At 33.0% G+C, this 22,334-nt stretch overlaps 5 protein-coding genes across 6 annotated transcripts; 3 read left to right on the top strand and 2 right to left on the bottom strand.

The window, feature by feature from the left end:
• The first annotated feature begins 495 nt into the window (after nt 1–495).
• LOC108474805 (flocculation protein FLO11-like) lies at nt 496–4,161 on the top strand. The gene is made up of 5 exons (XM_017776827.2): nt 496–978; nt 1,183–1,279; nt 1,886–2,015; nt 2,225–3,166; nt 3,638–4,161. The coding sequence occupies exons 1-5, from the start codon at nt 777–779 to the stop codon at nt 4,037–4,039; spliced, it is 1,773 nt and encodes a 590-aa protein (XP_017632316.1). The 5' UTR covers nt 496–776; the 3' UTR covers nt 4,040–4,161.
• Nucleotides 4,162–5,115: 954 nt separating this feature from the next.
• Nucleotides 5,116–7,541, top strand: LOC108476244 (ubiquitin-conjugating enzyme E2 28). Its single transcript, XM_017778394.2, has 5 exons — nt 5,116–5,369; nt 5,461–5,591; nt 6,271–6,398; nt 6,479–6,583; nt 7,000–7,541. The coding sequence occupies exons 2-5, from the start codon at nt 5,522–5,524 to the stop codon at nt 7,141–7,143; spliced, it is 447 nt and encodes a 148-aa protein (XP_017633883.1). The 5' UTR covers nt 5,116–5,369; nt 5,461–5,521; the 3' UTR covers nt 7,144–7,541.
• A 1,188-nt stretch (nt 7,542–8,729) lies between these two features.
• Nucleotides 8,730–11,084, bottom strand: LOC108476341 (ubiquitin-conjugating enzyme E2 28). Its single transcript, XM_017778525.2, has 5 exons — nt 10,911–11,084; nt 10,693–10,818; nt 9,773–9,900; nt 9,588–9,692; nt 8,730–9,171 (listed from the first exon to the last, which is right to left on the bottom strand). Exons 2-5 carry the CDS (start codon nt 10,760–10,762, stop codon nt 9,028–9,030), a joined length of 447 nt encoding a protein of 148 aa, XP_017634014.1. The 5' UTR covers nt 10,763–10,818; nt 10,911–11,084; the 3' UTR covers nt 8,730–9,027.
• A 1,036-nt stretch (nt 11,085–12,120) lies between these two features.
• Nucleotides 12,121–15,116, bottom strand: LOC108474885 (serine/threonine-protein kinase STN8, chloroplastic). Its single transcript, XM_017776923.2, has 4 exons — nt 14,393–15,116; nt 13,721–13,894; nt 12,798–13,202; nt 12,121–12,709 (listed from the first exon to the last, which is right to left on the bottom strand). Exons 1-4 carry the CDS (start codon nt 14,939–14,941, stop codon nt 12,368–12,370), a joined length of 1,470 nt encoding a protein of 489 aa, XP_017632412.1. The 5' UTR covers nt 14,942–15,116; the 3' UTR covers nt 12,121–12,367.
• Nucleotides 15,117–16,157: 1,041 nt separating this feature from the next.
• Nucleotides 16,158–20,344, top strand: LOC108474799 (uncharacterized). 2 transcript variants are annotated; one of them, XM_053026119.1, is made up of 7 exons: nt 16,158–16,697; nt 17,217–17,297; nt 17,473–17,551; nt 18,371–18,411; nt 18,500–18,589; nt 18,686–18,787; nt 19,976–20,344. In XM_053026119.1, exons 1-7 carry the CDS (start codon nt 16,272–16,274, stop codon nt 20,156–20,158), a joined length of 1,002 nt encoding a protein of 333 aa, XP_052882079.1. In that variant the 5' UTR covers nt 16,158–16,271; the 3' UTR covers nt 20,159–20,344. The 2 variants fall into 2 exon arrangements, with proteins under 2 accessions (XP_052882079.1, XP_052882080.1); XM_053026120.1 differs by lacking the exon at nt 18,500–18,589.
• The last annotated feature ends 1,990 nt before the right edge of the window (nt 20,345–22,334 follow it).

The raw sequence follows: 22,334 nt of genomic DNA, 5'->3' as shown, positions 1-22,334 counted from the left end.
CTAGAATTAGTCCCTATAATTTTCAATTAATTGAAAATAATGCTTCATCGGTAATGAATGGAATCCAACATATATGGTTTTTCACCTTTGCTGTAATATTTTAGGGATTTTTCTAGTAATATTTTCCGTCATTAGTTTCAATATTAGCTTTCTAATACAAGGCATAAAATCATTGCGAAGATTAAGGGATTTTCTTTGGCTTATCGTTTCCACTTATGGTTGATATATATGGGTATTGGAATTTTATTTTATTTGCCTCATTTGAACATCATGTTTTGTAAATAAAAAAGGAAAAAAATTAAGTGGAAAAAGTACAAGGACTAGCTAACAATTTAACCTAAAACTAAAATTCTAGAGATGAAGCAAACGTGTCTAATCAAATAGATGTTACATCATTAATGGGAGATGAGCATTTAGTAATTTTTTAACGTTAAGTACCTAAAGTCTAAAACCTCATAATTTAAATGATTAAAATTATAATTTGCCCTTGAACCGACATTTGATGAGTTTGTCTTAAGTTTATTAGTTGATTAGATTTTTTTTAAAAAGAAAAAAACAAAAAACAAAAAACAAAAAAAACCAAAGAGATATAGTGACCGACGGGTTTGGACTTGGGACTAACCGTCTTTTGCTTTTGCATTGGCTGTTTGGCGGTTGATCTCTCCTCTTCTCTTTACAAAGAAGTCAGTATCATTTCTTTTTTTAAATCTTAAAATCAGTAATGGCCTTTGGAGCAGTAACTCACTAGGACTGGTACAGCCAAATCATTAACCAAGATGATGAATAGGAATCTGAGGGATTCATCTCAATCTCTGTTCGGTACCGCCAGGAATAACATTTCGGCACATCATCATCACCGTCGTCGTCAAAGTTTGAACGGTGGATTACCATTCCATAAGGGTTCCGATGATAATCTAGATCTCTTCTCAAAAAACCGTCGTAGCTTCTCCGTCGCTTCCTCCGATGAATTCTCTGATGGTATTAACAATTTTTAACTTCTTTGCTCGCCAACCTTTCCGTTTACTTCCTTACTATTATTATTAGATTAGTTTGTCGGCTATAACCGTACGGTAACCAAAAATTTCAATTCTGTTTGCAAATTGCAGTGGACGTTGTAGTTTTCCAAGTGTTGAATTAAGTTTGATGTTTGGATTTTGGTGATTTTGATTTTTGAAATTTCAGTAAAATTGGGAAGACTATCACTTGGATCAGCAAAAGTGAACGGTGGGCTTGATGATCTACTTTCGTCTACAGATGGAGGAAAGCATGACTACGACTGGTAAATCATTGCCACCATTACTCTTTCATTTCCAAAATTTAAGCTAATCAATTGCATCATATTCTCTTTGGATCTGTTTGGTTGCGGAATCTCTTAGCTCTTATCTTAGAAAAGTCAGAATGTAGATTCTCCCATCTAGGTAACACATTTCCCAAAGAATGATTTTGAAAGAAAAAGGTGAAAGCTAAATGCATTTCCTTTTTAAGGAATTGAACAGTCACAATCTATAAAGCTCTATGCAACATAGTACTAGGCACCAATATCACTTTGAGGTTGCTCTGCGATGAATGGAATGCAGAATACTAACATCTAAATGAACTACCTCCATTTGACTTTCCGCCTGTCACCATTTTTACAAATATCAAGTTGTCTTTGGTTGGTCTGAAGCTTAATCGTATGATAATATTGTTATACATCCAATCTTGACTTACTCAAGGTCGAATATTTAGGCCCTAAGTTTTAATATGTAAAGTTTAGTTGCTTTTGTGGTCAAAGAACCATTTGAACACATTTAGGTGATGCGTCACTCAATTGAGAATTTGGATTTGTAATCGGTGTTTGGAAATGCTTGTCTTTCTGGTTTGTAATAACTGCTTTTATTGTTAGGCTTCTGACTCCTCCTGGAACTCCTTTTTTCCCTTCATCTGAGGGATCTGAGTCTCAGTCTGCAACAGTGTCAGTAGCTCCAAGAAGCAATTCCAAAGTTAGATCAGTTTCAACCACAAAGGCTTCAAGGGTATGCATTTACTTCTTAAATTTGAACTTGTTTTCTCTAACTTTTATGTTACTTCAAGTTTTGCCAAATTATTTAGGGATAAATATTTTATGCGGTTGCTCTCTCTTTTGGTTGGCATTTGATTCCTATTGGGTAGCCTTAGGATTGGCCAATGCCGCAGTCATGTGTTATTTTCAATGACTGATTCATCTCTTATCTCTCTGTTTCAGCTTTCAGTTTCACAACCTGAGAACAATCATTCTGTAAGACCTGCTAGAAGCAGTTCAGTAACTCGGTCTTCTATTTCTTCATACAGTAACTATTCCTCAAATAGGGGAACTTCAATTCTCAATACAAGCTCAGCTTCTGTGTCATCTTATACAAGACCATCCTCTCCCATTACTCGATCATCTAATACCAGACCATCCTCTCCTATTACTCGCTCGCCATCTACAGCAAGACCTTCCGCCCCATCTCCCCGCTCAACATCACTGCCCTCAACCCCTGCAAAAATCCGTTCATCTCCAAATGGATCTTATATTGACAAGAGTCGGCCCTCTCAAAGTTCAAGGCCATCAACTCCAACTTCTAGGCCACAAATCCATGCAAACTTGAACTCAACAGCTGTTCGCTCAAATTCTCGCCCGTCAACTCCCACACGTCGGAATCCAATGCTATCTTCTGAAGCTGGTGCTTCACCTTCTACTGGGCGCACTGTTTCAAATGGCTACAGTGCAGGTCCAGCATCCCGACCAAGCTCCCCAGGTCCACGAGTCCGGTCCTCACAACAACCTGTCATGCCCCCTGACTTTCCTGTTGACACACCAGCAAACCTTAGAACAACCTTGCCTGATAGGCCAGTCTCTGCTGGAAGGTCTAGGCCTGTCAGTTCTGTCACCATGAAGGCAAACCAAGACACTACTAGCTCTGTAAATACGCCAAGAAGACATTCATCACCAGTTGTCACAAGGGGAAGACTCGCAGAACCCCATGGAAGGACTCGTGTTCATTCCAATGGGCATCCATCTGACATACACGAGTCACTAAAGAACGCACCTGTCTCTGACTCAACTATGCGGAGACATTTAAAGTCTTCAACAACCACTGCAGATAGCCCGGGATTTGGGAGGACCATCTCAAAAAAATCACTGGATTCAGCTATTAGGCAAATGGTATGGCTACCCTCTGCTTTTTATTGAATGAAAATGTTAACTCCTCGTTAAGATCTGCTTACTGCAAATGCTAGCCATTTGTTGTGTTTCAAAATCTTTTCTTAATCATATGCTAAGCAATTCAACTGCAGCTAAGGGGTAGGAATAGCATCATTCAAGTAGATAATAGATGTTGGTTTACCCCAGTACGAGCTCAAATATTTTTATAGTCTATTATTGCCATGGATAACATTACCATGATCCAGAGGTTTTAGCAGAAATCGTCAGTGTCTCAAGTTTTAACTTGGATTTCTAAATAAGAGCATTGAGTTGCAATGGCATGTTTTAACACTTGGAATTGGTTGTGATTTTTCCAATAGATGCTTCTGCGCTAGTGAGAGACTGAATCATGTTAGGTTAATAAAAAACAAGTGTTATTGATGTACTTATGATGCAGGATAATCTTAACACCATATATAATCTCCAATGCAGGACATAATAAATGGCACAACAAACATTCGGTCCCTTTCAAGCACGACTCTGTTTCCTCAGAGCATTCGATCTGCCACTCCTAAGACCCAATCTCTTCGTTCCTTAAGTGCTTCAGACTCTGATAATAGCAACGGAAGCCCTGGTAGGTTGAAAAACAGAGACTTGCCCGAGAACGGAAATAGTATTAGCAGAGCTGCAGAGTGTGGAAGTGATTTCCATGATGGAAGATATTATGCCAAATTAAGTGAGGTGGACATCTACGAGAGTTCCCGGTATGATGTTATATTGCTAAAAGAAGACTTGAAGAATACCAACTGGTTGCATAGTATTGATGATAAATCCGATTTAGTATCCATCTCTGATGGATTTGAGCCTCTGCCCGAACCTTTTGGCCTATTATAACATTCTTTTTTGTCCTTGGTTGCCATCTATTTTAATGTTTATAATATTGTGATTTGTTATAATTATTTGCTGACTTCTCAAGAATTTAATCTGGAGGTATTTATACTAAAAGTCAGATTAAATTTTGCTTCTTCTATTAAAAGAATAAGTAAATTAGTCTCTGCACGTAGATTAAAGAATAAATTGATGTTTTTATTAAAAATTTTATTTATTTTTATTGTTAAAAATTAATTATTATACTCGAGAATAAAGTACACGCGACATGTCACAGTAATAAAATAGATGATGAAATTTTTAACAGCTAGATAAAATAAATATTATATTTTTAGCGGAATTGAAACCTTGCACTCTAAATTGCCAAGGACTTGATTGAGGACCACAAGGCCTATGACGACTGCGGATGTTGATACTGGCCCCAACAAGCCCATGTTGTGGTTGTGGAAGAAGGACAGAGCTGAGTGCAGAGCTGGACATCATTGCGGCAACACAACTTACAGTAGAGGCAAGGATTAGATTCTTTCTCACACCATCCCGAATCTCTAAATATCCCAACTCCCAACTACTCTGCCCCTAAATTTTATAATTTCAAGAGAACTAATAAAAGCCAAGTTTTCTTCGCTAATAAGTCCCATAAGTTATCTATAGCTTAGAAACTAATAAATAAAATATCCATATATTTATAAGCTTAATCATTTTTGCTAGTGAGTTTAATGGTAAATTTCCTATATAAAAGGTGTCTTGTTTAAATATGTACTAATCACTAATCTAATATTTTTGGGAAATTATTTATAAATAAATGTTGGAGTTCACGATAATTAAGCTTATAGAATTTAAAACTCTACAAATTTTATTCTAAAATAAAATAAAATTGTAATATTTTTAACTCGATTTTGAAATTAAAATAAATAATTTTAATAATTATTTGACCGTATATTATTTGTAATTATAATTATAGAATATATATTTGAATTTTACCTATCTATTAATTAGACCTAACAAACTATACTATGATTTAGAAGTTTAATTGAGTTGATGCTTATCTATAAAGTGAATCCTAATTCTGAAATTATCAGATTAAGTACAGAGTTTTTTGTATAATAATGGTAAAATCCAATAAAAAATAATAAAATAATATATCCTGATTGTCCTAATTATTGAGTTTTGAGTGGGGACAGGACCGTGTCAGGTTCTGACATGTGTGCAAGAATAATAAGATCTGGAAACCCTAATTCACAATTTCTCTTTCATTTTCTCTGAGTTTGAAGCTTCAAGTGCCAAAATCTAGGGATTTGCGGGTGGAGAAGACGAGAGCCCATCTCTCTGCTTCAAAGTTTGTTCCTTCATTTCTTTCAAAACCCTTTCCTTTTTTTTTTTAACTTGATTTCATTTTCTCAGATTAGTTTTTCTTTCTCTCTCTTTAGGCTCCTGTCCAGGTAGAATTCTCTTCTTCCCTTGCGTTGTGTTCTTTCCTGTTCAATCGCCATGGCTTCAAAGCGGATTTTGAAAGAACTCAAGGATTTGCAGAAAGATCCACCCACTTCTTGCAGTGCTGGTAACGTTTCATTATGTCTCTATCCTATCCTCTGAAATTTCATTGTTTTTCAAATTGCGTGCTTAATTTAGCTTATGAATATTATCGATTTAATTCCAAGTTCCAAACTTGATTTGCTTTTAGAACTATATATATATATATATTTTTTTTTTTTTTGCATACACTAGCTTGCCTTTATCCACTCGGGGTTTTTTGCTGAAAGTGAAAGCCTTTTACCATGAACAAAGTTTCAAGTCCCTTCCTTTAGAACCTTGACTTTCATGTGGATGTGATTTGCAAGCTTTTAGGTTCTTATTTATTATTGGTAAAAATACCATGGTGGCTCTCCACTAAGAGTTGATTGCATTTTGTCCAAGGTAAATTTTAGAAATTTTCATTCATTTCTATTGTTAAAAATTAGTCTAACACAGCATGTGTCACTGTTTGGCTATTCTGTCAGCCACCTCAGTTTACCATGCAATTGGATAAAAATTTTAACAAAAAAATTAATTTGCCATGGTACTTATACCTATTATTAATAATGAATAAAAAGCTTTTGTTGACTTGTTGGGTATAGTTAAGTGGTATCTAAGCACTCATCCACTTGGGGTGGTTATGGATTATATGATTCATTGCCATTTCTTATTATTATGATTATCAATGAATGTTACCTTTTGGATGCTTGCATTGTCTATAACAGGTCCAGTAGCTGAAGACATGTTTCATTGGCAAGCAACAATCATGGGACCCTCAGATAGCCCTTATGCTGGAGGTGTGTTTTTAGTTACTATCCATTTCCCTCCAGATTATCCTTTCAAGCCTCCTAAGGTAATATATTTCACCTGCAATGTTTTAATCCCTGTGTGAAAGGTTTGTTTGAGTGATGCATACTCTTTTCACGGATTTAGGTTGCATTTAGGACCAAGGTCTTCCATCCCAACATCAACAGCAATGGAAGCATTTGTCTTGATATCCTCAAAGAACAATGGAGCCCTGCACTAACCATTTCCAAGGTTTGTCTTTACTCTTGCTAATATGATGGTAATTATAGTACAATATATGTCCAGAATCTCTATTTTGGTTGGCTATGGCATGCATTTCTTTCATACATGACTCGAAAATGAGTGTCTATTGGTTATAGGTTAGACTTATGCATTTACAAAATTTAAGTAATCACTATGGTTACTTCCCGAGTTCAATTTATGTTTATGTATATCAATGATGATTGATATCAGAACATTTAAGATGGGAATATGCACCAACGTGAACCACATTCGATGATGAACCACTATGTTATAAATGCAAACCCTTCCATGCATTGACTTATGCTGCGGCTTATTGGGATCTTTAAGTAATTCTATTCAAAATCAATAGAGCTTGTCTGAAAATAGGCAAACAATATGGAAAAACTAACACAAGTGCAAACCAGGTTCTGCTCTCAATCTGCTCACTGCTGACCGATCCAAACCCTGATGACCCTCTTGTTCCGGAGATTGCTCACATGTATAAGACCGATCGGGCCAAGTATGAAGCCACTGCTCGTAGCTGGACCCAGAAGTATGCGATGGGATGACAGTTGGTGGTGTGTAATACGTATCGGCTTTCTTATGTTGTCAACTGTGTCGAACCATTTTATGTTTTCTTTTGGGGAAGGGAGGGGGTGTTTTTTCTTAAAAGGAATTTGTCATTGTGCTTTGGATATGGGAAAATATGGACATTCTTTTTATTTATTCCGCGCTTTATAACTTGTGTGAAACCCTTGTTTCGTTCTCGAAGTTGCAGTGAAACCCTTTGTTTCGTTCAATGTAACAAAAAGGTCTTTGGTTCTATACTGCTCAACTTAATACTGGGTATTGAACTTTGTGCAAGGTGAGTTGGGGTTCTTTATGGCTTTGTTGCGATTTCATGAATGCTATATGGAAATGGACAATATGCAGTGCTGTACGGGCTCTTTGGTTTTGATCATAAAAACTTTGCTTTATGGACATCTCTCTCTCTCTCATTTTCTTTTCTTTTTTTTTTTTTAATTATGGCTATGGCAAATGACGTAACCATATATTTGAAAATGGTTTTGTCATAATTTTCAGTATGGCCAGGATCATATATTACTTTTTATCGCACTTTTCTTACGTTCAAGTTCAAGTAGTAGCATATATATGCCAATGGTGGAGACAAAGGGGAACGGGTTTGTTGTCGATCATGGCTATGCAGTATGCTCTTCTGTTTCAACATTGAGGTTATCTTTGTATGTCAACATAAGGCACATGTATGTGACATGTCAGTACCTATCTCTTGTTTTACAAGACACTATCTTCTAACTCCCAGTTTTTAAAATTAGTTCTTGTATGTCAGGATGAGGCACATATGCATGTGCCATTATTTAGTTATTTGTCAACTATATCAAATTTTAACCGTCTTGTTATTTGATTTAACATATAATAATTAATTTATCTATTTTTTAAATAAAAAAAACAAAATGAAATATCGCTCCTTGTATAAAATGTATGATAATTTTACTATACAATACTTGCTTTTTCAACTTGCACAACATTGTTATCATCACTAGATTGAATGTGGGATTGGGGGATACTACCAGCTTTAGCAGTAAGGTTTTATTAACATCAAAATAATAAGTTCCATAAGTTAGTTATAGCTTAAAAGTCAAAACTCAACAAATAAAATATCCATATATTTATAACTTAAAAAGGTAAACACAGAATTTTATCTTTCATGATTTATAAATCATGTATAACTTCTCAATTTTAGTATCAATTTAATACTTCTTCAAGAATTATATTACACATAAATAAACAGAAAACTTGTCACATTTTTAATCGTGTTTGTGAAATCTAAAAACACATCAAATTATGCATCAAATAATTACTCTATAATAAAACGGTGACAAGTGTATCAAATAATTATTCTAGTTGTCTATAATAGTTTTTGATAATTGTTGGAATAATGGTTTTGTGCCAACCATGAGGCATGAGGTGAGGGGTTCTATCCCCAATTGTCATTCGCCATAGCCATAATAATAGTAATAGTAAAGGGAGATGTCCATAAAGCAAAGCTTTCAGCATCAAAACCAAAGAGCCTGTACTGCACAGCATATAGTCGTCCATTTTCATATAGCTTTCATGAAATGGCATCAAAGGCACATTTCTTATAAAAAGAACCCCAACTTACCTTCCACAAAGGTCAATACCAAGCATTAAGTTATGCAGTGTAGAACTAAAGGCTTTTTTGTTACATTGAACGAAACAAAGGGTTTCACAGCGACTTTGACATTGAACGAAACAAGGGTTTCACACAAGTTATAAAGCGCGAAATAAATAAAAAGAATGTTCCATATCTTTCCCTTATCCAAAGCACAATGGCAAGTTACTTTAAGAAAAAACACCCCCTTCCTTCCCCAAAACACATAAGAAAGCTGATAGGTATTACACACCAACCACTGTCATCCCATGGCATACTTCTGGGTCCAGCTACGAGCAGTGGCTTCATACTTGGCCCGATCGGTCTTATACATGTGAGCAATCTCCGGAACAAGAGGGTCATCAGGGTTTGGATCGGTCAGCAACGAGCAGATTGAGAGCAGAACCTGGTTTTGCACTTGTGTTAGTTTTTCCATATTGTTTGCCTATTTTCAGACAAGCTCTATTGATTTTGAATAGAATTACTTAAAGATCCCAATAAGCCGCAGCATAAGTCAATGCATGGAAGGGTTTGTAATAATAACATAGTGGTTCATCATCGAATGTGGCTTATGCTGGTGCATATTCCCATCTTAATGTTCTGATATCAATCATCATTGATATACATAAACATAAATTGAACTCGGGAAGTAACCATAGGGATTACTTAAATTTTGTACATGCATAAGTCTAACCAATAACCAATTGACACTCATTTTCGAGTCATGTATGAAAGAAATGCATGCCATAGCCAGCCAAAATAGAGATTCCGGACATATATTGTACTATATTTACCATCATATTAGCAAGAGTAAAGACAAACCTTGGAAATGGTTAGTGCAGGGCTCCATTGTTCTTTGAGGATATCAAGACAAATGCTTCCATTGCTGTTGATGTTGGGATGGAAGACCTTGGTCCTAAACGCAACCTAAATCCGTGAAAAGAGTATGCATCACTCGAACAATGCTTTCACACATGGATTAAAACATTGCAGGTGAAATATATTACCTTAGGAGGCTTGAAAGGATAGTCTGGAGGGAAATGGATAGTAACTAAAAACACACCTCCAGCATAAGGGCTATCTGAGGGTCCCATGATTGTTGCTTGCCAATGAAACATGTCTTCAGCTACTGGACCTATTATAGACAATGCAAGCATCCAAAAGGTAACATTCATTGATAATCATAATAATAAGAAATGGCAATGAATCATATAATCCACAACCACCCCAAGTGGGTGAGTGCTTAAATACCACTTAACTATACCCAACAAGTCAACAAAAGCTTTTTATTCATTATTAATAATAGGGATAAGTACCATGGAGGCTCCTGTATTAAAATTCAGATTGCATTTTGCTCCCTCTGCTAAAAAATGAACAAATTAGTCCCTATATATTAGATCAAAGAGCAAATTGATCTTTTTTGTTAAAATCTGCATCCATTTGTATCGTTAAAAACTGACATGGCTATCAAAATAAGCAAACATTGATACATGCGTGTCACGTGCATCTTATGTTGATATACAAGGAGTAATTTTTAACAGTAGAAATGAATGAAAATTTTCAAACTTATAGGAACTAATTTATCATTTTTGGAGTAAATATGGGACAAAATGCAATCAAACTCTTAGGACAGAGCCACCAGTACTTTTACCAATAATAAATAAGAACCTAAAAGCTTGCAAATCAAATCCACATGAAAGTCAAGGTTTTAAAGGAAGGGACTTGAAACTTTTTTCATGGTTACAGGTTTTCACTTTCAGCAAAAAAAAATAAAGGCAAGCTAGTATTTATATAAAGAGAGAGTTCTAAAAGCAAATCAAGTTTGGAACTTGGAATTAAATCGATTATATTCATATGCTAAATTAAGCACGCAATTGAAAAACAATGAAATTTCAGAGGATGAGATAGAGATAAAATGAAACGTTACCAGCACTACAAGAAGTGGGTGGATCTTTCTGCAAATCCTTGAGTTCCTTCAAAATCCGCTTTGAAGCCATGGCGATTGAACAACAAAGAACACAAAGGAAGAAGAGAATTCTACCCGGACAGGAGCCTGGAGAGAGAGAAAAAAAAAAAAGAACAAATCTGAGAAAATGAAATCAAGTTAAAAAAAGGAAAGGGTTTGAAAGGAATAAAGGAACAAACTTTGAAGCAGAGAGATGAGCTCTAGTCTTCTCCACCCGCAAATCCCTAGATTCAAAACTCAGAGACAGAGAAAGAGGAATTGTGAATTAGGGTTCCGGATCTTATTATTCTTGCACACATGTCAGAGTCTGACACGGTCATGTCCCCACTCAAAACTCAATAATTAGGACAATTAGGATATATTAATTTTTAGCATAAATATATATTTTGATACCCCAACTTCACTTCAAGCTTCCATTTGGTATTCAATATTTTTTTTGGGTCTAAATTTGGCTAATTAATGTAAATAATTAAGTACTAATTTAGACTAAAATGTCAAAAACCAAATTTAGATACCTAATTGAACCAAAATAAATTTTAGGAACTAAATTGAAACTTAAAATTAAGTTCAAGTACTTAATTAGATAAAAAATTAAATACCAAATTAAACTTTGAAGTGAACTTCAAATGCCAAAATTTATATATTTATTTTATTATTATAAAAATGATATAAAATTAAATATAATTTTTAGTTAAAAGAGGTAATTTTAATGTTTTGAATTTAAATAATATCGTATTTTTAAAATTTTATATATAAATATAAAAATAATTAAAATAATATTTGTTGCTTTATAAAAGGTAAATTACACCTATTGTTACTAAGCTATTAGTAAGACTTTAAATAGTTACAAAATGATTATTAAACTATTTAAAAGTTTTCATTTAAGTCATTTAACTATTAAAATAGCTATTGTATGACTTTCTTTGTTCTCAATGTCTGCACCAATCGAAAGTTTTCATTCCCCTTATTTTCTAGAATTCAAAATTTTTTCGTGAAATAGCTTTGAATATTACAAATCTACGATTAAAGTCCAAATAACTTTTTTCTTTAGATCAACTGACCTATAGTATGTTTTTCGATTTATCGATAAGTAATAATCCACTATACCGATCATCATCATCATCATCAGATCGTTGCAAAAAGCTTGCTAAACAAACCTTTTTAAATAAAAAAAAATATTAACAACTCAATGACTTAAATAAAAATTTTTAAATAGTTTAATGATCATTTTGTAACTTCTTAAAATTAAGTGACTAAAACATAAATTTACTAATAATTTATAACTATAAGCATTTGTTTGGATGGATTAGCATCTGTGGTTCACGTGGATACAATACCTGCTTTTAACATATACGACATTGAATATGGGATTGGAGGTTTTAGAAGCAGTTTTAGCGGTAGTTATCCCCCATTTTCATTGCTCTGTGTATGATGGTATTTAGAACAAGCCATAAATGAAGCTCAAAACAAGCATATGGTTTGTCAATTAATCAGCTTGTAGGATTGAAATGCATGAATTGTAATATTGAATCAGCTATTAAAAATTATATCAACAATTTAACTGTAAACAGCTGCAGGGAGAAGTTGAAGGCTAGCAGCAAAGATCATATAGACGGGGGCAAAGATTTTTACTCACTCAAAACCCGAATTTCGAAAGAACAGCAGCTGCCTGGTCACCACCCAACAAAAAGTAAGGATGCCTTAAAGCAGCAGCAGCAGATAAACGACCCCTTCTAAGGGAACCTCTTTCTGATATCAGTTTTGTTGCTAAATCCCATCCTCTACCAGACTCCAGATCCAAAATCGTAAAATCCGGCCTTAACCGTGTTCTCTCCCTCCATTTGTTCAAATCATATTGAACTGCTTTTATTTCTGAATTGAAGTTCTTTAAATATGCTGGTGATCTTAGTGAAGGTATTGCCATTTGTAGTAGTACAATGCCGGCCGAATACATATCGAATAGATCCGGACTGTTGAGCTGCAACAATGGTTACCATTTACCACTGTGAAACACATTACAAATATATGCAGCTCATGGAAGCATTAACCAAGGAAGGTGCTCGTACCTGCCACAAAATTGGGGAAAGAAGAGCAGCAATTGGCTCGGGAGGAGGACTCGGTGTTTCTTCCGGTAGGACATATAGTTCCGGGGGACAATAATCGGGATCAAGCAGTCCACGGTTTGGTACATAGTTTTTACCAATGCGAAGGTCAGTTGCTGCACCGAAATCTATGAGTTTAATCTGTCCACGTTTTGTCACCACTATGTTGGCCGGTTTTACATCACGATGAACAATACCCGTGTCATGGATTTTCTTAAGCGAAGTAATAATCTGGCGTAATATTTGCTTGATGATTAATGCGTTCCGTTTAACGGATTCGACTCCTTGTAGTACACGTCCGAACATTACAGACTCTATGTTTAAAGGGAAGCTACGATCTTTCATGTAATCGGCAAGCGTACGATCGCCCTATCACATAAACACGTCTACAAATTAGTGCTAAACCAAGAAGAAGAGTCCTTACATGAACTGATAATTGTTCAATAATCTGCATGCATTTGCATAAAGACACAGTTGCAGACAATGAATTAACCAGTAAGATCCATCATATATAGGCCACAAAACTTAACTGCACATTGTATGGTAAAAGTACTATGAACACCCTTATACTAGGAGTTAGATTGAATTTTGTCCTTGTACATAGATCAAATAGCAAACTGATCCTTCTATTAAAAATTTTGTCCATTGCCCTGCTAATTTTTAACAGTAAAAATAGATGAAATTTTTAACAGAAATGATTAATTTACTCTTTGATCTAATGTATAGGGACTAATTTGCTCATTTTTTAAATAAAAAAAGTAAAATGCAATTTGACTCCTAACACAAGGACTGATACTTTTACCCGCATTGCATATATCCTCCATGTTTATTAAAACCATCCCGAGTATCATGTAATCTAAGGAAGTTGAATACGGCTATAATAATACCTCAAATTTCCAAACAAGCCACTTCCCACCCTTCACAAATTGTGAATTTGTTTGATCAGCAACAAAACTTCCTAAGAACTCAGCACATGTCTCAGGAGCTGCTCTTGAAAGCCTGTAATTAAACCATTCCTCATAGTCTCCACATTCTTCAGCCCCTTGGACACCAACTTTAACCTGCAGGTTCCCAACAAAACAATTTTCAATTATATACCATTTTAGAACAAAAAGCGTCAAAGTTATATATATAGAGATATATATTATTGTTGAGGGGATAAACTCTCTTCGGAAGAAATCATCGAAATGTTATTCACCGAACAGTCAATCAGAATCTCAAACAGTAGAGTTGAAGTGTCTATACTCAGTTCTAACCGTCATCCAACTTCAAAGAAAGATCAAGGTTCACGAAATTTGAGTGTTCTCCCCACCAAAGTAAAATGCTAAACATTTCCTTGGCAGTGACATGAATTCTTTTAGCATCTTCTAAATTAAAATCGAAAATACAGTATAGACATCTCAAGCATAATACATTTACCATTTAAAGATTGATCAATTATTCAACTGACAACACTTCGAAAACATAGCCGTAAGAGAGTCACTCCCCTCCAACAATTGTATACACATATATTCCAATGTATATGAAGAGGACAAATATGATCAAACAAACTAAATTACCTTTTTAAGAATAACCTTTTCTTTAAATCTGTCATCATCAACCAGTGCTTTTTTTGCTTTGCCTCTCTTCGGTAACCTATCTTCAAGTGAAGCATTCTTAGGAATAATAACACCAGAATAAACAATACCAAAAGACCCTTCTCCTAGCTTATCCCCAACCAAAAAATCACTCCTTTTCAAACTCCTCCTACCAATCAAGCTATCCAATCCTAATTGCAAAGGAGCTAGTAAGTAAGCATCAATGGCACCTACAAGAACACCAGGCCTTGCAGTCAAATAAATCCATGTAAGCCCTGCAAAAACAATGAAACCCCATTTCTGCACTTCGTTTAATTCCCCAGTAACCGATTCAAACTCGGATTTAACAACAGGGAATTGAGATAAAGACTGTTGCAATAAATCAAATGCATTGCACCTTTCTGTGGTATTTTTGTGACGCTTTGTTAAAGACAAATGATTAACTTGAGAGAGAGATTTAAGAGGAGAAAAACAAAGAACCCTATGATTTTGCTGAACAGTTGCTGAAGTTGGACAGAGCAAGGAAGCCATGGTTTTTCCAGAAAGGTTGTAACTTTATGTTCTGTTTTTTCGAAAAATAAAGCGTCAGCAAAAGGGCCAAAGGCTGGTCTTTTTCCACGAGTATTCCATATTTTTATCGGTTTAGGAAGGATTTAATATATGTGGATATCAAAGGTGATAACTTTCTAAAGCCACCGCACCAATGCCTTCCTGGTAGAAAATGACAAGCATGGCGTCTTTATCTAACTCTAAATTTATGTTTTGTTTATTTAATTTTAAAATATTATAAAATATGACTAATTAAATTATTTAAGAATTTTCATTTAAATTATTAATTTGTTAAAATCACTGTTTTACCTTATTTTCTTTTTACACCAGCTGCATTAATTGAAAGTTTTATTATTTACTCTTTTATCATTTATTTTTTCCAAGAAACAAATTTAAATATTATGAATTTACAAATTAAAATCTAAACAATTTTATCGACATTAATTATCAATACCAATTGTCAAATCATTGCTTGTAACTTGCTAATTGGCTTTTTTTTTTAAAAAGGTTGAATTCTACTATTAGTCTTCGTACTTTATGAAAATTGTGGTTTTAATTTCTGTATTGGAGAAAATAGACTAAATTTATAACTATACATATAATACATGACTAGTAATTGAATTTAACTACTATAGTTCGAGTTAGGATAAAATTTAAAATTTAAAAATTATAGAGACTAAAATGACCAATTTAAAAAGCATGAGGACTAAATCTGGTGGAATAAAAGTAAAATAGCTAAATCTATAACTTTTGTAGAGTAATGACCAATTTTTTGATAAAAAATCTCTCCCCATCTCTCTCAATTTCGATATTGAGCATATTAATCTTTCTTTAAAAAAAAAGCGGTTTAATATTTAACAATTTCAAAAGTGAGCAATTAATGATAATTAATCACAAAGTTAATATTTTTTTCAATTTTATATAAATTTAACTCTCATAATTTACAAGTTCTATCAATTTGGTCATGATTAAATAAATTTATAAATATGTAAATACTGAGGTTAAATTTGTTAAATTTTTAGAATCTAGACTAAATTAATAAAATATGTAAATATAAAGGGTTAAACTTATTATTATACCAATAAAATTATTTACAATTGCTCACTTCCAAAATTGTCAGGTTGAGGGATTAATTTGCTAAATTTCGAAAATGATAAGGACTGAAATTTTTTTTTACCATTTTTTCATAATTAGATGATTAAATTAAGAACCTCGAATTATGTAATTTAACATCAAAAAAAGAAAAAGTGAACATCGATACAGCATGGGAAGATAAAGCTTGAGCCTTCGAACTTGAAGAAGTATTATTAGCATGTGCAATTGCGTCCCTTTGATCCCCTTTCCCTCCTCCATTGTCAAAATTAGAAATCCATTGCTCAAAAATCCACAAGTTTCAGATACCCATTTCCCAATTATCACCAATAATGGCCGATTACAGTTCCTTGGATGCTGTATGAGAGCTACCCCATCTTCAAGTTCAAGCGTAGAGGGAGATGGATATGGGCAGTTGGAGTTTGACGATGATGAATTGGAGCTCAAACGACGTCGTACCGATGCTACCTTGGAGAAAATTAGTGACAAGGAGTTGAAGGGGAAGAAGGGCAACAAGAATGGGGATAAATTGGTTAGCAGGAAGCAACTGATGAAGAGATCAAATATGGTGGCCAAGCAAGTGATAAGCATCCAATCTGCTCAAACCTTAGGCTTTGTGTCTCAATTATGGGTGGATACTACTGCAGTCAGTACTTTCCTCTTCATACTATTATTATTATGATGATGATCCTTATTCAAGGCTAAACATGTTATTGTTTTATTCCCAATTTGCAGCTGAATTTGAAATTTTGGATATCCATGAATGCAAAATGTTTTCTTAGGGGTAAAAGTAGCATATCTTTGATGTAATGTTCAGTGACTAATTTGCCTATTTTTTGAATAGAGGGTCAAAATGCAATCTAACACTTAGTGCAGAGGCCTCCTTAGTATTTTAACCTTTAATAAAATCTTAACTTTTGAATACCAAAATGGTCTATTTTGTTTCTATGATGGAAACTTTATGTTACAACATGTTTCTCATTTTAGCCATTTGTTTAGTTTTAAACAAATATGATTGTGCTTCTTCTTTTTTTTACTCTTTGCTTATTGATTTTAGCAACTTTAGAGTAAAAGAAGGTATGTAGCAAAGTTTACAACTAAAACAAAACATAGGTTATTTAGGCAAGTTGTTTAATACATATTTGTATTCTTTCATTTTTTTCAGTGGTTAGTGTTGGCTATGGAGGTAAGGCCAAGCTTGCTTGCTGGGCAATCAGAAAGGATTCTTCTACAAGACATCAACAAGGTAATGGATTAATAACATTTTTTGCATTTGCATTTGCATTTTTATTTTACTACTGCTAATAAAGTTTACTTTTTAACATAATAGAGTATGTATCTATTGTTCAAGGATTATGCTGGTTTCATCCACTATTACCAATTACCTTCCTTGCTTGTAATTTTCGTTTTTGCTTTCGAAGGTTGGTGATGTTGTCCTTGTTGAAGATGAGAGAGTGATGGATAATGACTTTAAGATGGTTAGACTCGAGACTCTGGTAGGTTTCGGTACTTGCTTCTATTGTTTGGGTGTAAATCCCGTCATTTTTTTCATCTATAACTTGCTGATTTTTCTTATGCAAATTTTCTTCCATGTGTTTGATTGGTAAAAGTACCATAGATGTCCTATACTAGGAGTTGGATTGCATTTTGTCCCCTCTACTCAAAAAATGAGTATATTAGTCTATGTACATTAGATCGAAGAGCAAACTAGTCCTCCTGTTAAAGTTTTCATCCATTTTTACTGTTAAAAACTGGTATTTGTATGTGAGAATGAGATACACTTGGCATGCCACGTGTAACTGTTTGATTATTTTGTCAGCCACGTCAGTTTTTAATAGTAGAAATGGATGAAAATTGTAATAGAAAGGTCCAGTTTACTCTTTAACCTAATATACAGGAACTAATTTGCTAAATTTTTAAGTAAATGGGGTAAAATGTAATCTGACTCCTAGTACAATGATCTCCATGGTACTTTTTACCCTGTTTGATCCTATGAAATTCTCATGCTGGTATTAGCCATTTGAAATGGAGTTGTACAGTTTCCACTTGCAACTATTAGTTGATTTTTCTTATGCAAATTTTATTCAATGTGTTCGATACTATGAAATTCTAGTTTACGTATGATGCAGAGATGATTATTAGTTGTTCATTTGAAGTGGAGTTGTATTGTTTCACCTTGCAACTATTAGTTGTTCACTTGAATTGTAATTTAGAGCACAGTTCATTTAGACTGCAACCATCAACTGTTGAACAGTATCATGATTTTATCTCTCTAGACTTTATATTTCTCGAGTTTAATTTACAATTTTTTTTAGGTAGGATACCGAGTTGTAACACCAAGATATCGAAACATCGGGAAGGTAAATACATGCTTTATATGCTAGAAACTCTCTGCCTATTTCATTATATATATATATATATCTTATCATATATCTCATATAATTATAGGTTCGGGGCTATACTTTCAACATTAATTCAGGGGCTGTTGAATCTCTTGAGCTCGATTCTTTTGGGATATCCATCATTCCATCAAGTTTGGTAGTCTTTTTTTCTTTTCATATAGGTGATACCGAGTCATAGAAGATTGCAGATTATCAGTTAGTTTTTACCGACATAACCGGATTATAATTCCAGGTGAGCACTTATGCTTTGCTTGTCGAGGATGTGCTTGAAGTTATAGCTGACAGAGTAGTCGTTCACGAAGCTGCAGCCTCACGCTTACAGAGGTTGACAAAGGTATCTTACTTGTCACTGAATGTTCTATTTCCTTTTTTGGGGCGAGTTCAACTCAGCAAATCCCACCTTTCTGCAACAAAATTCCCATGAACATGCACTTAGAATAAAGCTTAGCTCATATTGTGGCAAACAAGCAACTTTCCGGAGCCTGTTTGATAAGCATACAATTTTCTACTATTAGAACGATGTATTGAGGCATATGTATATAGTAGCATATCAACATCTTGGGTTAAAGTATCATAGAGGCCCTTATATTATGAGTCAGATTGCATTTTGCCCCTTCTACTAAAAATATGGGCAAATTAGTCTCTGTACATTAGATCAAAGAACAAACTGGTCCTTTTGTTAAAAATTACATCTATTCTTATTGTTAAAAATTGGTCCATATACGTCGGCATGAGATACACGTGACATATCACGTATAATTGTCTGGTTATTCTATTTTTACTCTTTAATTGATTTACTCTTTAATTTAATTTACAGGGACTAGTTTATCTATTTTTTTAGTAAAGGAGGTAAAATGCAATCTGACTCTTAATACTGGAACCTGCATTATACTTTTACCCAACATCTTGTATGTTTGTGATTATATGCATCCATAACCAAAACTTGGTTTAACACCCTAATTTGTCTAATGACTTTTCTCATATATTTAGAGAAGTTGATATATGTTTTAGAATTGGAATTTTTTTTGCTTATAATATGTTTCATTTTATTTATAGGGTTAGCATTTGATACACTAACAGTGTATTTTTCTTATTTCACAAGCAATGTACTGAATATTATTCCTTATTTATAATGTAAATAACTTAGGGTTCAAGTACCATAGAGGCCATGTATCAAGAGTTAGTTTATATTTTACTCTCTCTACAAAAAGAAAAAGGGCAAAGTAATCTATGTACATTAGATCAAAGAGAAAATTTTTCTTTTAATAAAATTTTATTTATTTCTATTATTAAAATTGGTCCTTGTATGTCAGTGATTCTATCAGTCATACCAATTTTTAAAAGTAGAAATAGAAAATAAAAAATTATTGAATGATCAATTTACTCTTTATCTTACATAGACGAATTTGTTCATTTTTTAGTAGAGAGGGTAAAATGCAATTCAACTCTTAGTATGGGAGTCTCTATGGTACTTTTACCAGTAATTTTGCCATGAGTTAAGTCTGTGACTCGCTTATGCCAGGGTTTTTGGGATGCCCAAAGTTTGGAAGTGTCCTTAGAAGAACACATAGAATATGGTGGTGATGAAGGGTCGGAGGGATTTCGTGATGGTCGGAGAAGTAGGCGACGTTCCCGTGGCCGTAAACCACGTTCGAAGTCAAGGGAAGCAGATGATGATTGGGAACTTCCAATAGATTATTTTTGAATTTGTTAAGGTATCCATGCTTTCTTCCATAGATAGATGTGTATCAATTGTAATCACTATAAGAAGATCATCAATAAGAAAAACTAATTTCTTAGTGAAGTTAAATTAGAATAGATTTGTATTATTTACTTCTAATCATTCTATTACTACTAATACACAAAACTCTTGAAATCTGAATTTCAATAACATTGTTAATCACTGTTAGTAGAATTTAAGAACATCCGAAGAACTAATAACAAAATGGCAAATTGTCTAGCCAAGACAAATAGTGATGATATCAATTGATTAGTGGTCTTTGGAAATTTGTCATCTAAGGTTAAGATTTTGTTAGAAGAAAATATTCGTTTATTTAAGTTTGACTTATTTTCTTTTTTACCGAAAAAATAATGATTAAAATTCTTATTTGATATTTTAATATTGAATAAAAATATTACTTGATCCTAAGGATCTTATGGTTATTTATTTAGCAAAATCATCCCCTTGTACGGCCATTCGTGCCCCACTTCTGAAATTTTACAAAATCGAGGCGTACACTATGCCTTGTTCAATGAACTTTCTTCTTTTTTTATTTGCGTAATTTTAATAATTTAAATAAAAATTATCAAATATTTTAATAATATTTTAAAATTTTAAATTAAATAATTTAAATATAAAATTTACTAATAATTTTATAGTGGAACATGAAACCATCCTCAATAGATATCAAACTTTTTTTGTGACGGGCGTTGCATGTAATCAATAGCTCATTTCATTCCCTTTGCAGTTTGCAGACAAAATATATTTTGAATAAAACTCGTAATCAACAGTCTTTTAATCTTATTAACTTTTAATGAAGCTTAAATAAATGATTAATTAGCAGATAAAATAGTGAAACGTTGAACCAATCATGTCTTATTTGTCTTATCGTATCCAATTGAATGCATTTAATTAAATTTTGTAATTCTGAATCTCACCAACTCCACACTCCATTTATTCCCCTCCACCTACCCCTCACTGACACACCATCAATTTTAATAACCTACGTTTCGAATCCTATGTTTTTTTCATCATATTTTATTTAAATATTGTCATATTATTCAAATACCCTACAATTAATTTTTTGATTTAAATATTAAATTAACCCTTTTCTCATTTAGGTGTTAAATATGATATTTAAATTATTAATTTTGTTTAGTGTCCATCTATATTGGAATCTATGGATATGGTGACGGAGTTAAAAAAATTTTTGAGGTTTAAAATTAAATTGTATATTTTACTGTCGTAAAAATATAATTGTATTATTTCAATAGTTTATATCTTTATAATTTTAAAAGTTTAAATCAAATTTTATTATTTTTAAGGTAAAAGTATAATTTTATCATTATTAATTTAAAATTTTACAAATTTTAAAAACTTAAATTAAAATTCTATCATTTTAAAAGTCCATGGCCCATAGATCTCTTAGTAGCTCTGCTATTGTATGGATCACTCAGTGAGACTAATATTGGTTCTCAAGTATTCATGTTCAATTTTATCTCTTTTAACTTCGTAGAGAGTCTAAGGGATTCATTGAGGAAAAAATGCCTTTTTTTGGTGGTTGAAGGTGCTACCGAATCGTGAATCTCTCAGGGTTCTGAACGAAGTTGAAAGATCAAATTTAAAGATAAAATTGATTACAGACACTTAGGGCCAGTTCTTCATTGCTTTTGAAAAGTGCTTTTGAGAAGTGCTGTGGAAAAGTGCTTTTAAAAAGTTTAGTTTAAAATTTGAGTTTTTAGCATTGCTGTCAAAAAGTGCTTTTGAGAAATAAAATGTGACATGTTATTATCAAGTAACAAATATACATTTAAATAATATTTAAATTAGTTAATATTATTATATTTTAGTAAGAATATAAAAATTTATTATAACTTCTTGTTAATATTTTAATATATAAAATATAAATTTTAAATATTTTAAGCAATAAATATTAATTATTTATAAAATTTAATTAGAATATATAAACTATATTTTAAATATTTAAATATAACTATTAAATATTTGTAATTAGTATTTTTAAAAATATTTTTTATTTTTAATTAATAATTTTAATATATTTGTAATTAAGTATCAAGAAAAAAAACGGAAAGTACTATATTATTGGAAGGGTGAAAAAGTAATTAATCACTAAAAATACTTTTCGGAGAGGAAAAGCTAA

This window comes from Gossypium arboreum, chromosome 3 (assembly GCF_025698485.1).
Source record: "Gossypium arboreum isolate Shixiya-1 chromosome 3, ASM2569848v2, whole genome shotgun sequence".
Classification (NCBI taxonomy): domain Eukaryota; kingdom Viridiplantae; phylum Streptophyta; class Magnoliopsida; order Malvales; family Malvaceae; genus Gossypium; species Gossypium arboreum.
The sequence above is the reverse complement of the archived record's forward strand: the minus strand, read 5'-3'. Positions and strand labels throughout refer to the sequence as shown.